At 39.3% G+C, this 15,023-nt stretch overlaps 2 protein-coding genes across 3 annotated transcripts; one reads left to right on the forward strand and one right to left on the reverse strand.

Moving 5' to 3' along the window:
* Positions 1 to 246: 246 nt before the first annotated feature.
* HNRNPH2 (heterogeneous nuclear ribonucleoprotein H2) lies at positions 247 to 6,014 on the reverse strand. Of its 2 annotated transcripts, none has more exons than XM_039873994.1 (2): positions 5,858 to 6,014; positions 247 to 2,430 (listed from the first exon to the last, which is right to left on the reverse strand). In XM_039873994.1, the coding sequence occupies exon 2, from the start codon at positions 2,375 to 2,377 to the stop codon at positions 1,028 to 1,030; it is 1,350 nt and encodes a 449-aa protein (XP_039729928.1). In that variant the 5' UTR covers positions 2,378 to 2,430; positions 5,858 to 6,014; the 3' UTR covers positions 247 to 1,027. The 2 variants fall into 2 exon arrangements, with proteins under 2 accessions (XP_039729928.1, XP_039729927.1); XM_039873993.1 differs by having other exon boundaries at positions 5,846 to 6,003.
* Positions 6,015 to 6,179: 165 nt separating this feature from the next.
* GLA (galactosidase alpha) lies at positions 6,180 to 14,504 on the forward strand. Its single transcript, XM_039873995.1, has 7 exons — positions 6,180 to 6,439; positions 9,627 to 9,801; positions 10,826 to 11,003; positions 11,573 to 11,664; positions 13,178 to 13,339; positions 13,541 to 13,738; positions 14,124 to 14,504. The coding sequence occupies exons 1-7, from the start codon at positions 6,231 to 6,233 to the stop codon at positions 14,391 to 14,393; spliced, it is 1,284 nt and encodes a 427-aa protein (XP_039729929.1). The 5' UTR covers positions 6,180 to 6,230; the 3' UTR covers positions 14,394 to 14,504.
* The last annotated feature ends 519 nt before the right edge of the window (positions 14,505 to 15,023 follow it).

Raw genomic sequence — 15,023 nt, forward strand, 5'->3', positions numbered from 1 at the left:
AAAAATCATACTCTTGGTGGAAACACAAAGTACCATCATCTTTCTGGTAATATAAATCAAAAGCCTTAAAAATATGTACCTTTGACTTAGAAATTTCGCTTCTAGGAATATATCTTAGAAATAATGATACATGCTAACGTATGTTTATAGTAATTAAGAAACTAAAAACAACTTATCAACTTCCACAGCAGAGGATTGTGTAAAATGACTCATGACAGAACATAAGAAAAATAAAGCTGTACAAGATTATTTTTCCAGTTTTTAAAAGGAAGATTTATTTAACAAGTTTCACTTAGTACATCTAATGGAAATCACAATACAAGGAAAGATTTAAATCAAAGCTCCAGAATTTCATACAAATGACATGACCAAACTCCTAAAGTATTGGTATTACATCTCAAAATCGTCCCAGATCTTAAGAAAAAAAAGTAAAAGTGTACACTCGCGTGCCTTACAAGATAGTAAACCAAAAAGCTAGAATTAACAAACATGCCAAATGTTTTCACTTTGAATCGTAGACAGAGCTCCTATATTGTTTTACAGAAAAGCATGTTTCTCAACATGCATCCAAAATTTTCAATGTATTGTGGTATAAGAGCAACATTTAACATAAGTGAAACTGCTTTAACCTAAATATGCTTACTGCTTAGGTACACTCCTATAACATAACTAACTTGAGGAAAGCTTAAAATTGTTTTAACAGTTATGGTCAATACTGAACTGTTATTACATCCTAGATGACTGTCTCAGTGTTCAAAATTACTGAGCTTGAAGTTTGAAAACAATCTTGACTTCCATTTTACAGTAAGCATAAATCACAAGCTTGTAATGCAAAAGTGTTAAACTTAATCTTTGCTTTCTTAAAAAAAAGAGAGAAAGAAAGAAGAAAAAAGGAAAGTTGACCAAGAGTGATCAGAATATTTCCCATTTATCAATCATACTGGATATGCTAGACATCCCTCCCATTCTATTCAACTCCCATAAATGCAGCTTTTATTTCTGTAGTAGCTGTTTAGTACTCCTCTACCTACGCAAGGTTTGACTGATAGTCACTGGAGTTTTCCTGCAGAACTTGGTCATATCCACTCATACTGCTCTGACCACCGTAACCACCTCCGTAACCACCACTCAGCTGTTGGCTAGCAGGACCTCCATAACTAGACTGGTTGGATAAGCCCATCCCTCCCATCATTTGACTACCATAAGCACCACCGCTTGCCCCCGCTGTAGAATTCAAGAAGAGCTCTACATAGCTGTGATCATAAGCCCCACCACTTGTTCCTGCAGTAGAATTCAAGAACAGCTCTACATATCTATGTTGCATATTGGCTTTGTCTTTTGCCATAGCTGCCACAGCATCTTCATGAGTAGCAAATTCAACATCTGCCTCACCAGTAACTCTGCCATCGGGTCCAATTTCAATGTGGACTCTCATGGGGTTAAGAGGTGAAAAAAAATTATAAATATCATTCTCAGTGGCTCTGTAAGGTAATCCCCTCATGTGTACACAGTGCCCTGTGGTGCTCTGGAAACTCGACCCGCCATCTCCGTATCTATGATCAGACATTCCTGAAAAACAGTAATTGAGGTCTCTTCCAAATCTATCAGACCCAAAGCCATACCCATCATTATAGCCACCATAGTCATCGTAACCTCCATAACCTCCACCATAGGCACCCCGCCTCATCCTTTCAAACCCAGCCCCTCTGCCAATGCTATTATACCCTCTTCCAGCCCCTGGCCTATCATAGGGACCTGGCCGCTGCATAGCCATGAGCTTTCGAGGTGGGTCATAGTGGGTTCGGACTTCAGCTCGGCTACTCTTGAAGATTTCAATGTACCTGTGCCCTATTCTTTCCTTGTGTTTCTTTAAGGCCTTTTCAGCTATCTCCTGTGAAGCAAACTGCACAAAAGCCTCCCCTGTGCTCCGCCCCTGAAAGTCCACCGGCAGTGTCATCCCATTTGGCACGATTTCCAACCCTGAAAAAAACTGAACAATTTCCTCCTTGCTACAGCCAAATGGGAGTCCTCTAAGCCGGACGAAGCCATCATTGGCAGTATCAGGACTATTCGGACCTGTATGCTTCAACACCCAATCCATTTCAACACTGTTGGACTTGAATACTTCAACATATCTGTGTCCCATGGTTTCTCTGTCCTTCTTCAAAGCCAATTTCACTTCATCTTCTGATTCAAGTTCGACAAATGCTTCACCGCTTGGTCTGCCTTCTCTGGTGTAGATGAAACGAATACCTGATGTGCCATTTTGGATTTTGCAATCGGAGAAGAAGCGCATTACTTCATCGGCTGAGCAGGACCAGGGTAGGCCCCTGACCTTCACCACGAACCCCTCCCTGCCTTCAGTGCTCAGCATCATGGTGACTGTTAGGCTCTTGGTGGCAAGCTTGGCTCAATGCAATATCAGTGCAGCTGAAAAAAAATAAGAAGACTATTATCATGAAAAAATGTTCACAATATAGCAAGAAAAAAAGTAAACTATTAATACAACACTCAAAGACACAGATAGCTTTTTTGTAAGACATAAAAACAAAAACACCACACCAAATTGCTAATTTGTTCATTCGACAATTATTTATTCGATACCTATTATGTGTTGGATACCATTAACGGTGGTTACTTCTGGATGGTAGGATTACGGGAGATTTTGTGTCAGGGAATGTTTTCTTTGGAAATTTCTTTATGTTCTAAGTTTTCTACATTGACCATACATTAACATTATAGTCAATAAAAAGGTGTAAAAAATTAATATCAACAAAATCAGTGGAAGACGTCACCAAATAAAAATGGCTTTATATGATTATATAAAAACTTCATTACGTCAAAAGATTAAACAGAATTAAAAGACAAACAATATGTTTGAAAAGATACCTGCAACAAAAACATTAATACCCTTATTATATAAAGAACTCATGCAAATTGATAAAATTAGGGCTCTGTTAAGGCCTAAGAGATAAATGGAAAAAAGACATTATGGGGAATTCACACATTCTCTTTACATTTTTGGTTGACAGGTCTAGTACTTGGCTCTGGCATACAAGGACCAATACGCCCAGAAAGGGCTTATGGTCCTACAGTGGCACTGTATGTCTTTACGAAAAACAAAAGGGCAAATGAACATTCTCTCTGCTATGACAGAATTCTGTGCAGAGTGAAAGGGTGGTAAAGCAGGGCCCGTTTGGCCAATTCCATCAGTTGGCTCAGGATGGTTAGATAAAACAGACTAACCAGTTCAGAGATCCATGAACAAACTTTAAAAATTATGAAGCAAAAAAAAAACAGGAAGAGGCAAGACAGGCGATATGGCTGGCAAGGCAGAGATCAGATCCCAAAAGCCTTCTTTGACAAACACTAAGGGCCTTTTAACAGGGGAGTGAAATGAGAGGAGTGAGGGGGTAAGGGAGAGAGTAGAGAAGGGAGTGAGGGGAAGAAGAATTGAAGAGAAGAGAGTGAGGGGAAGGGAAAGTGAGTGAGGAAAGGGAAGTGACCTCTTCAGAAGCCTTTCAAGATAGATCGCTGTGGCAACTGTATGGCACTCAAACAGAACCCTGGTCTTCTAGAGATATATTTCCTAGAAATATTCACCTAAAGCAACAACAGTTTTTTTTTAAAAGGGAGGAAAGATGTGATCTATGCATTCAAAGCAGTGGGCCTTGCAGGACTTGATAACAGATTAAATAAATATAAGGGAATAGAGATATGAGGATACAGGAGAGGAGTCTGGGAAATGTTCAAACCTCATCGATCATCAAAAATGCATGTTAAAACCAGAATTAATTGCCATTTTCAGGCATCAAGATAGTGAAAACTAAACAGTGAGGATAAATCAATACTGATATTCAGGGTTCACAAGCTAATACGCTCCCAGACGTGAAAGTTTATACAGTATTTCTGGAATTTGAAAATGTTTTGATATCATAAATCCATTTCATTATGTGTCCTAAAGTAGATGATCTAAAATTCAGACAAAGATTTATGAAGCTATATATTCTTTGAAAGGTATTTTATTAAGAACATTACACACTTAATTTAAAAATTATAAAAATATTTAATAACATCAGAAATTACTTATACTATAATCTTAAATGACCTGAGATCACAGCTACTTCATCTCAACTATGAAAAAACATATATCCTTCAACCCTGCTAGAATTCCTTACAGGGCCTGGTCAACAGAAATACAAATGTTCACTGTAGCACTGTTAGTAATAGCAGAAAATTAGAAACCTAACTATCCATCAATAGGATGACTGAATGAATTATACTTTATCCTTAAAACGCAATGTTATGAAGTTGTTAAAAAAAAAAAAAAAAAGATCTGCCCTGACCTAGGATGATTTCCAAAATATACTAAATGAAAGAATGCATAGTATGACCCTACTTATTTTAAAATATAAGCATGCATATACATGTTTGCAAAGGCATAGAAGATGATCTAGAAGTATATAATACAAACTTGTTTTTTTGAGAACAGAACTGGAGAGTAAGAAGAGTGAAATGGATTTCTATTTTTCATCCTATATACTACTATACAGTTTTACTCTTTTAAAATCACTATAATTAGAATTTAATAAACAATGTTAGGAAAAATATATGCATGGGAAATATGTCAAATGTTAACAGTGGTTTCTCTGAGTGGTAGGTTTATGGCTTTTTGTATTTTATTTCTAAAATTTGTGTCTTTTTAATTTTCTACAGAGCAATTACTTTTATTTCTGAAAAAGAATAATATGAAACAAATTAAAATGCTTCCTTTTCTGGAATATGGTACAGCAAATTTTATAAAAGTTTCTAATTTGGTATGTGGATGGCTTATCTGACATGGTCTGGGAACACTGGGCCTCCTGAAAAGAAAGTACAAAGTGTAATAACTGCCATAAAACTATACTGAGGATTCAATTCAACAAACAGTTACTAATTGCCTATTATGTGACTGGCACATTGCATCTGCGATGGTAACAGTCTCCCTATAAACCATCTTTAGGTCTGAGCGATAGATTTAGACTGGTTTTTTGCCTGCCTCAGCTCTTGGATGACCCATCCCATTTAATGTCCCTGCAGCACTCTAGGCCTTAACATCCCTTTGTAGTGGCAGGGAGGTTCTGCTTCATTACTGTATCTCCTGGGAAGACCAAGAGGGCTCTGTTGCCTCAAGTAGGAACCAGGATTCCATCTGTGAGTTAAGAATTTGTGTATTTATATGTGTTATACACATACTTTTTATACACTGAAATGCTGAGGTGTTATCTGAAGATGGTGAATTACGTGTATTTTTTAAAATAGTATACTGTTATTTTTCGAATGTTCAGAATTGAACAATTGTAATAAGCAGAAAAATAAATGTTATTTAAATATTCAACTCAGTAAAAACATTTATTGGGCGCCTCTGTCAGGCACGTATAATTTGCCTAGATGTGACTTTACAGATAAAATTGACTTGGTGCCTCCCACTACAGACAGACAAGACAATCAGGCAGTGGTGAATGAGTGCCTAAAACGATGGACCAGCACTCAGACCACTAGTCTCGATAACTGTTTTTCCTAATCCAAGGACGTACTTTTCAAACGTTTTTCACCTTCAGGTTTCTGTTAAGGGTCCCCTGAGACCCACCCCGACAGACGGATATACAAAAACACATACACAGTCACGACGTCCACCATTTCCCCACCAGGCGCAGCAAAGGCAGCTTCCCGGCACTGAGATGGGGGAGGAGAGGAGCGGGGGAGGGGAAAGCAGAGAGCGAAAAAGGCGGAGGCGGCCCGCGGACCACGCTTTGGTCTTCATCATCACCACCCCTGGGTCCCCAGTTCCCACCCACACACCAACCTCTAACGGTACCGGATAATTTTCCTCCTTCTTCCCTCAAACGGCTATAGCGAGACAGTAGACGACGACCAGAACTACTTCTGCTCACGTAAGCGGTTGATCACGTGAGCACTACGTCATGTGAGATCTCGGTCACGTGAGCAGCTTTCGGCTTAAACTCGGGATCACTAAAGTGCCGCACTTCCTTCTGGTATGGAAATGGGGCGGGCCAAAGTCAAGGGAAGAAGTGTATGATTGGTCGCAGTGCGTCTTACATGACTGATCATTGGGCCACCTCCCCAGTTGCCTGAGAAACAGTAACGTCATTTCTTAATAACTCTCCAGTGATTGGCCCGCCCCTAAGGTTAACCTTAAAAGCCCAGTTTACTGGGGAAATCTGTTAGGCATGGTTACAGTGATGATGAGACTGATGAGCGGAGTCCAGCAGCCGGGCTGTATACTTGCGTTTCGCTTCCTGGCCCTCGTTCTCTGGGATGTTCCTGTGGCCTGGGCCCTGAATAATGGCTTGGCCATGACCCCTACCATGGGCTGGCTGCACTGGGAGCGCTTCATGTGCAACATCGACTGCAAAGAAGAGCCAGATTCCTGTATCAGGTATCAGAGATATTGGGTACCCCCTTCTCTTCGCCTTTCCGTGTTTGGTTGAGCCCGAGGGAGAGCTTCCCTACTGCAGCTGCTTTTTTTTATTCCCAGGAAACTGCCCGGCATTGGCACTGGCCGTAAATTTTTCCGTGTGACCCTCGCCTTGGTTGGTAGCCTGGCCAGCGGCCCCCGCCTTCTCCGTCTCTTCTGGATTACCCAGCTAGGGACCTTCTCTATTTACCATCCAGTTCCGTTCAGCCCCTTCTTGTGAACTGCTCCTCTGCCTTTGCTGTTCAGTAAAGCTAAGCGCAGCAATATGAGGTAATGCCTGTATAAAGTTCCTCCAGGTCAACCTTTCAGCCGGTAGCCACATTCTAGGGCGAGAGGGTGAGGAGATGCAGAGACGCCATGGTCTCTCTAAAGTCCCTCGTAACAGCCAAGGAACGCAATGACGCAAAAAGGAGAAGAAAAGTCCTGTTTTTCCTACTCACTGCAGTTGTGCTCGCTGCTAGTACCTGTAGATATTGCGGGTTAGGTTCCAGACCACAGCAATGAAGCGAGTCGGTCTTTGCTGGAGTATCTTCTTGCCTTCAGTTTGTAAAAAAAAAAAAAAAAAATGCAACATCTGTGAAGCGCAACAAAGCGAGGTATGCCTATGTACCATCCAGATAGTATCAACACATTTCTATCTCAAGGCTACATCCTTGGGACAGCTTCTGGGATCAGAGGAAGCAAGTAGAATGCACATTCCAAGGACTGGGGAATGGGTGAGGAGCCTCTGATTGCCAGGTCCTACTGGAGAGTCAACGTCTTCTCGCTGACCTTCCCCAGCAAGGCTTCATAAGGCAGGTATTGAACCTATTTGATCCACACATTCCTTGTCTGTAAATTGGGAATAACAGCTCTTATCCCAGGAAGCTGACTCAAAAGGATCTGTAAAATAGTTCTTTTTTTTTTTAATTTTGTTTTCAATTACAGTTAACATGATATTAGCTCAGGTGTACAACATAGTGATTAGACATTTATATAACTTAAGAAATGATCACCCCATAAATCTGGTTAGTACCCGTCATGTCAGTTGCTTTTTTTATTGTTTATTGGGGTGACATTGGTTAATAACAGAATAGTTCTTAAACATAATAAAGACACCTGTGGTGAAGAGGCCGCTCTATAATCAGCAGTATGGTACATCCCAGTGCCCGTAAGTTATTCCTTTTTATGTCTTTACAGCTTTACGGATAAGGTCAGGGTATTGGTCAAACATCACAGAATTAATTGATCTAAGTTTCAGGCTAAGTCCATTGTGACCCTGGGGTAAAGTGTGTAGCAGTTGTGCCCATCACATATTTCTTTTTGTTTTCTCATTTTTTTCTCAGTGATGGTTGTCTTATTTTTGTATCTGATTATAAAACTAATGATTGATGCAAAAACTGTAGATAGTAAATAGTATAATGAAAATAAAGATTCCCTTCATTCCACTAGCCAGAAATAATCATGGTTAAAATGTTAATACACAGCCTTGGAATAGTTTTCTAGTAAATAAGACAGATTTCTTTTTTTCATTATTTTCTATACAAATGAGATCATGTTTATGTTGTGAGTTGTTAACAAGACTAAACTTTGCCTGCCTGCATTCGAGTTCTGGCTCATCCTTACTTAGCCGTGTGACCTTGGACAAATTACCTACCCTTCCTAAATGTAAGCGGAGTGCCTGGCACAGAATAAGAGTTTCATAAATGCAAATTGTATGTATATACCATAATTTATTTAAGCAAATTCCTGTTGATAGCTATTCAGGCTCTTCCATTTTTCATTACTGTGAATAAAACTGTACATCATTGTACATCATCTGATTCTTTCCTTGGAAGTCTAATTACTGGGCCAAAGGGTTTGCTCTTTTTGTGATATATCAAACTATCCTCCCCAAAAGTTTTACAAGTGCACATTCCCAACAATGGCCAGCACTGCCCTACACCCTGGCCAGCACTGCATTTTTGTCATTTATTTAAAACTTTGCCTATCTGTTAGGTGTTTTTATTTTCATTTATTTGATTACTAATAAGATTAAACATCTTTTCATATGTTAAATGGCTCTCTAGTTTTTTTATAGATCGACTGTTCCTTATTTTTCAACTGGAATGTTTTTGTTTGTTTTGGGGGGGTTGTTTTTTGCTTGGCATTTTTTGTGTTTTTTTTTCTCTTTCATATGTTGTGAATATAGTGGTTCTTGCTACATGTTGGTTTTGATATTTATGTATCAAACATCATTTTTTTCCTCTGTGATTTTTGACTCTGGCATCGTGCTGAGAAAGTCTTTTCCTACCCGAAGATAATATAGTCACCTACATTTTCTACTAGCATGTTTATGGATCTTTTAAATATTAAAATCTTTAATCTGTCTGGAATTTATTCTCTTATAAGGAATGCCACATTTCATATATACTAAATCCCATGGTACCAGATGGCTGGAAGGATCTCTTTCTGAACTCTCTTTAATTCCATCGATCTGAGTATTCTAATGCTACTGGTACTACACCAGCTTCGTTTATCTTTTGCTGAATGATCACATGTTTAATCTTTTAGGTGAACTTTTTGAATCATGTTGCCAAGTTTCTTAAAAGGTCCTTTTGGGATTTTTTTCAAGGTTTTATTAAATGTGTAAAGGTGTGTCGGGAGAATTAGCTTTTTTTTTTAATTTTGAGTTTTCTTATCCAAGAGTAAAATAATGTCTCTCTTTTTATTCAAATCATTTGGGAACATCATAGTTTTATTCCTATGGGCCCTGCACATATCTTAAATTTATCTCTAGGTACTTTAGGTTTCCTATTGCTTTTTTGGTTGCTCTTGTCAATGGTATGTTTTTCTCCAAGGTTATCGTTGGTATTTAAGGAAGCTGTTGATTATGTTAACTTTGTAGTTTCTAACTTTACTGAACTTTCTTCTTAGTTCTAATAGCCTTTTCAATTTCATGTATTTCTCATTCCTGTTTTAATTGTTCAGGGATTTGGGGTAGAATAATAAGAGGGAAGGGGAAGGAGAAGAAAAAGGGCCCAGTCCATTTTACCTTGCATTGGTTGTGATTACTACCCAACTATTACTGGGTCGAAAACAATTGTTAAGGCCCAAGGTACCTAACAAATAGGAGGTACCCAAGCATTTGTTTAATGAATTGTAATGATTCTTGGGATTTCTCTTTCAGTGAGAAGCTCTTCATGCAGATGGCAGATCTCATGGACTCAGATGGCTGGAAGAAAGTCGGATATGAGTACCTCTGCATTGATGACTGTTGGATGGCTGCACAAAGAGATTCAAAAGGCAGACTTCAGGCAGACCCTATTCGCTTTCCTAGTGGGATCCGCCACCTAGCTAATTATGTGAGTTTATAGACAATTTTCTTTTTCATTCAAGAGACTGTAAACATTTCCATATGGAAGTTTGTTCAGAAACACTTAGAAAGTAAAATAACTGCCATTATCTGAACATTGAATTGTAAGGTATAGCAGGTGGAATTCTCATCCCATCAGCAGATACATGTTTTGCAATAGTTCTTGAGGCCCATCTTGGAGAAGTTCTCCTTTTGCTGAAATGGCCGAATTCTCTGGGAGGAAAAAGGAACTTGGTTTTTGACATATGTGTGCATATATTTCCATATAAGCTTTGAGCGGTATTGCAATTGTACTATAAATTAGAATTTAGAAGATAGAAGGAACATTCTGGAGGTTATGAAAGAGTAACAGAGCCAGACATTAGTTAAAGACAATTAAGGCAGATTTTGTTCGGTACTATTGCAGTACTGTATATAACAAAGACTAGCGAAGATTTATAGCCAACAGGCAGATTGAGAAGGGTCAGTGAATGGAAAATTACTAAGAGGAGACATGAAAGGGAGGGGGAATTCTTGCTGAAGCTGGGCCAAGGACTTAAGACATCAAGGGTGAAAAATGAGGAACTTGATCACATATCAAGGGTTGGGGGATGACTTAGCAGGATTCTTGCTAAAACTGGACACTAAAGGCCAAGATTGAGGCCTACTTGAGAAGAGGGCTCAGAGGATCCTAAATTAGGTTTGGTCAAGGAGAGAGTCTTTATCCAGATAAATCTATCATTGCCCTAGAAAGGTAACTAGTAGGTTCCTGTCAGAGGAAGATTAGAGTGGCTGAAAGCTTTCTTTTCAGTTCTATGCTATAGCTTACATGTGCAGTTAGAAATTGGCAGGACTGGAAGATTTGTCTTTTGTCTCCCAACAAACTCATCTGGATAATTCAGGGGACTTGTGAAAAAAGAAAAGGCTGCAATACCTGGTGAACTGTAGGGATCTCTGTCCCCAACCTGGAGTGCTTCTCTCTTTCTACTTCATGATCGCCTTTCTATTGTGGTGACTCTTTTCTTTCATTTCAGGTCCATAGCAAAGGATTGAAGCTAGGGATTTATGCAGATGTTGGGAAGAAAACCTGTGCAGGCTACCCTGGGAGTTTGGGATACTATGACATTGATGCCAAGACCTTTGCCAGCTGGGGAGTAGATCTGCTAAAATTTGATGGTTGTTACTGTGACAGTGTGGAACAGTTAGCAGATGGTATGTTTCATTCAAGAGATTTAGCCATGAGCAAAGAGAAGAACTTTGAGGCCAAGGTAACTGAGCATCCACAGAACTAATCTTCTCATTTTAAGTACCCAGTGACAATACTGGACATAATCACTTTTAATGTGTCAGAGCTCCTACCTCTTCTCTTCTTCCAGTTTGTCCATGCACCCATTCATTCATGCAATGTAAAATCCGTGCTTGCCTAACCATGGCTAATATTGTGCACTTTTCATTCAAGAGGACTCTGAGTTAATTACAAATAGTTTCTAACTCTCTATAATGTCACTTGAGAAAGCATTCAGATGTCAAATAATCACAGAGAAAGGAGGATCTTCATTCCTGCCTTTCCTCAGTATATGCATTATCCCGCACTACATCCTCAGAACAATCCCAGCACTCTGGAAGGTATTAAATACAATTTCAGCACGGAGCAGCTACCTGTCTCTGCTACTGGTTTAAAATATAAACATGACCCTTGCAGGCAGCCTTTTTTAAAACTATAAAGCCCCAGCTGGAAATGTCCTTCTTTCCCTTAATTTACCTTTTGTTGTCTCATACAGGTTATAAGCACATGTCCTTGGCCCTGAACAAGACTGGCAGAAGTATTGTGTACTCCTGTGAGTGGCCCCTTTATATGTGGCCCTTTCGTAAGGTGAGCTAGTGAGCCCAGAATCTAATAGAACCTTGCTGATAGATTTTCAGAAGTTGAGAACAAAGAAGATAAAGGTCTCCTTCAAAGTCCAACCTTACTTAACAGTCTCATCCTACCATCTCTCCCAAGAATCCAACGACTTCTCACCATCCCCACTGCTATAATTGGAGTCTAAGCTACCACCACTTGAGAAGTCAGTCATCTTTGAGTCTTCCCTTTGTCTCACGGTTCACAACCTATCCACTAGCAATCCTGTTGTTAACAACCACAAAATATATCCAGAATCAGCCCATTTCTTTCCATTTCCTCTGCATCCACCTTGGTCGTTCAAGCCACCATCATCTCCCACCCAGACTTCTCCCAACAGCCTGATCTCTCTACTTCCACTCTCCCCTACCTCCATCCATTTGCCAAGCAGCACCAGAGTGTTCTAGTTAAAATGTAAATGGAATCATATCACTCCTCTGCTTAAAACCCTTAACTGGCTTCCCATTGCACTTGGAACAAAATCAAGCTCCACTGATCTGTCCCTGACCTGCCTCTCCAACCTCATTTCTGATCACTGGTTCACTCATTGCACTGGTATTCTTTCTGTCTCTCAAACACTCCAAGCCTATTGCTGCCTCAGGGCCTTTTATACCTGATTTTTGTTTTCTGCGTGGTATGTTCTTGCCTAAGTTTTCTTAACTTCTTCTTAACATTTAAGTCTCTGACCAAACGCCACAGACTCATACAGGTCTTCTCTAAAATAGCTGTCTATCCAGTCATTCTTTATCACATTAACCTTTTCACTTTCCTTCTAAGACCTTAGCACGATATGGAATTATGTGTTGACTGGTTTATTGTCTGTCTCCCCTGCTAGAATGTTAAGTTCCAGGAGGGCAGGAACCTTGTCTGATTTAGTCACTATATCCCTAGCATATTGGAAATGAATAATTATTTATAGAACAAATCCTTGTTATTTTCTTCAAATCTCTGTAAAATACTTTTCACCTCTTTCTCAACACCTTAATCCTTGAATATCCCACGTGCCTATTTACAAACTTTTATTCATTCCATTAACAAATTATATACCTAGGATTCAGATTGCCTTATCATATGCTTGATGAGTTCTCTGTAATTTTACAGCTGTTATTTTTACTTAAGATCATTTATTATTTCTGATAAAAGTAATACATGTTACTCGTTACATGTTACTTCATTTTAGAAGTTTGAAAATACAGTGAAGTGTGCAAAAAATTTAAATCTGCCATAATCCCAGTACCTAGTTACCATTGGTAAATTTCCAGCATAAACAGTGTTAAAGCCATTTTATGTAGGGATTTTCAGTTATATTGCCTACTTCTGAAGCAAACTTCTTACAACGAAGTTCCATTATATAAGAGTTTAATTTAGCTCTCTTCATGGAGACCTTTAAGCTCTAAACTAAAGAGAAGGCCACAGTGCCTCTTTAAATTGATTTTCAACTCACAAGAATGGTAGTAAAAAGTAAACAGAAGTTATGTTTCCACAGCCCAATTACACAGAAATCCGAGAGTACTGCAATCACTGGAGAAATTCTGGGGACATTTATGATTCTTGGCAAAGTGTAAAGAGTATCTTGGACTGGACATCTTCTAACCAGAAGACAATTGTTAGTGTCGCGGGACCAGGGGGTTGGAATGACCCAGATATGGTAAGAACGTGAGCCGTCCTTGGTCAAACCCCTGCAGTGGGCCTGTTTCCTTCTTGACATTCAAGATAAATTGGCAAGTTCCTGGGAGCAGGCTTTTTGTGAGTACTCAGAGCAGGGTGCCATGGAAAGTGGCTTCTGTCTGGGCAACTTTAAGAATGATTCTGTCTTCTCTCATTTGAATTCTTCCATTCTTTGTCCCAGTTAGTGATTGGCAACTTCGGCCTCAGCTGGGATCAGCAGATAACTCAGATGGCCCTCTGGGCTATCATGGCAGCTCCATTACTCATGTCCAATGACCTCCGACACATCAGCCCTCAAGCCAAAGCCCTCCTTCAGAATAAAGATGTAATTGCCATCAACCAGGACCCCTTGGGCAAGCAGGGGTACCTACTTAGAAAGGTACTGTAATGTTCTATGGGAGAAAATAGGAATTGGCTCGGAACATGTTCTCCTGCCTTCTGGTTTATAATTCATCCAAATGTTTATTTTGGGTGTGTACTTTAAGATGGCTTTGTACCCAAGTACCAAGTTTGTCTTGGGCCTAAATCTGTCGTGTGACGATATGTACTGATCTTTCAAGAATATATTTTTTTAAATCTCAATATAATCAGTAATGAAGAGTTTTGCTAGAATCATTCTATTTCCAAAACATGCTACGGGATAATTTTAATTTTTCCTCGAAGTGTTCATTAGTTCTGACAATAAAACTGAATGTCACAACTAGCAAGGCAGTTTATTGCTCGCTACCAAGTTTTCACACCTATTTTCTTGGCTTACTTTTCAGGAAGACAACATTGAGGTGTGGGAACGCCCTCTCTCCAACTTAGCCTGGGCTGTGGCTATGGTAAACCTTCAAGAGATTGGTGGACCTCGTTCTTATACCATCAATATTGCTTCCTTGGGTCAAGGAGTAGCCTGTAATCCTGCCTGCCATATCACAAAGCTCCTCCCTGTGAAGAAAAAGCTTGGGTATTATGGATGGACTTCACGCTTAAAAACTAGAATAAATCCCACAGGAACTGTTTTGCTTCAGCTAGTGAGCCAGACTACATAAAGCTTCCTTAAATATTTATATTTTGTTGCCAAAGTTACTACCCCTCTTGTCCTTTCATTCTCACTTAAGCTGTTTTTATTCCATTGAATAAAATTTCACTACAGAAACCAACAGGGCGCAAAAAGCTCACTCAGAATTCAAAGTATATGTTGTAACAATTCCTTTACCTGTCAGGTGATTACCAATTATTTTCAATAAAATTGGAAGACTAATCATTGCCAGTTGACAAAAACTGGAATGAAATTGGTAAACCCAGGCTTAGTCATCCACGGATACAAAATGCTAAGATGCACTTCCAGTCACCAAAATGTATAGCATACGTGCTTTGCCATCCAGTTTTGTTGCTCAAGTGTGAAGAGCTGAACATCAGTAAGAATGAAGTATATGGTAATATACAGAGAAAAGGGATGTAAAATTTGAAACTGTTAGGTATTGTTAAAAATGGAGATATCCCTGCTAGATTCCACTGGGAATTTTAATTCACTAGAAATTATCTTTTGCAGTAATTTTGACATGAAAAGAATTTGTCTACTAATTTTGAGGCATGTCAAAACATCTAGGTGGTATACGTCTGAAGACGTATAATACATACAATATGCTGTGCCTAGAGAACGGGGCCAAAATTCCTCA

This window comes from Pteropus medius, unplaced genomic scaffold (genome assembly GCF_902729225.1).
Source record: "Pteropus medius unplaced genomic scaffold, Ma_sr-lr_union100, whole genome shotgun sequence".
NCBI lineage: Eukaryota > Metazoa > Chordata > Mammalia > Chiroptera > Pteropodidae > Pteropus > Pteropus medius.

Coding starts and splice junctions, on each gene's coding strand:
- GLA (XM_039873995.1), top strand. CDS start 6,231: ATGGTTACAGTGATGATGAGACTGATGAGCGGAGTCCAGCAGCCGGGC. Junction 6,440..9,626: donor GAGCCAGATTCCTGTATCAG/GTATCAGAGATA, acceptor TTTCTCTTTCAG/TGAGAAGCTCTTCATGCAGA. Junction 13,340..13,540: donor GTTGGAATGACCCAGATATG/GTAAGAACGTGA, acceptor TCTTTGTCCCAG/TTAGTGATTGGCAACTTCGG.
- HNRNPH2 (XM_039873994.1), bottom strand. CDS start 2,377: ATGATGCTGAGCACTGAAGGCAGGGAGGGGTTCGTGGTGAAGGTCAGG.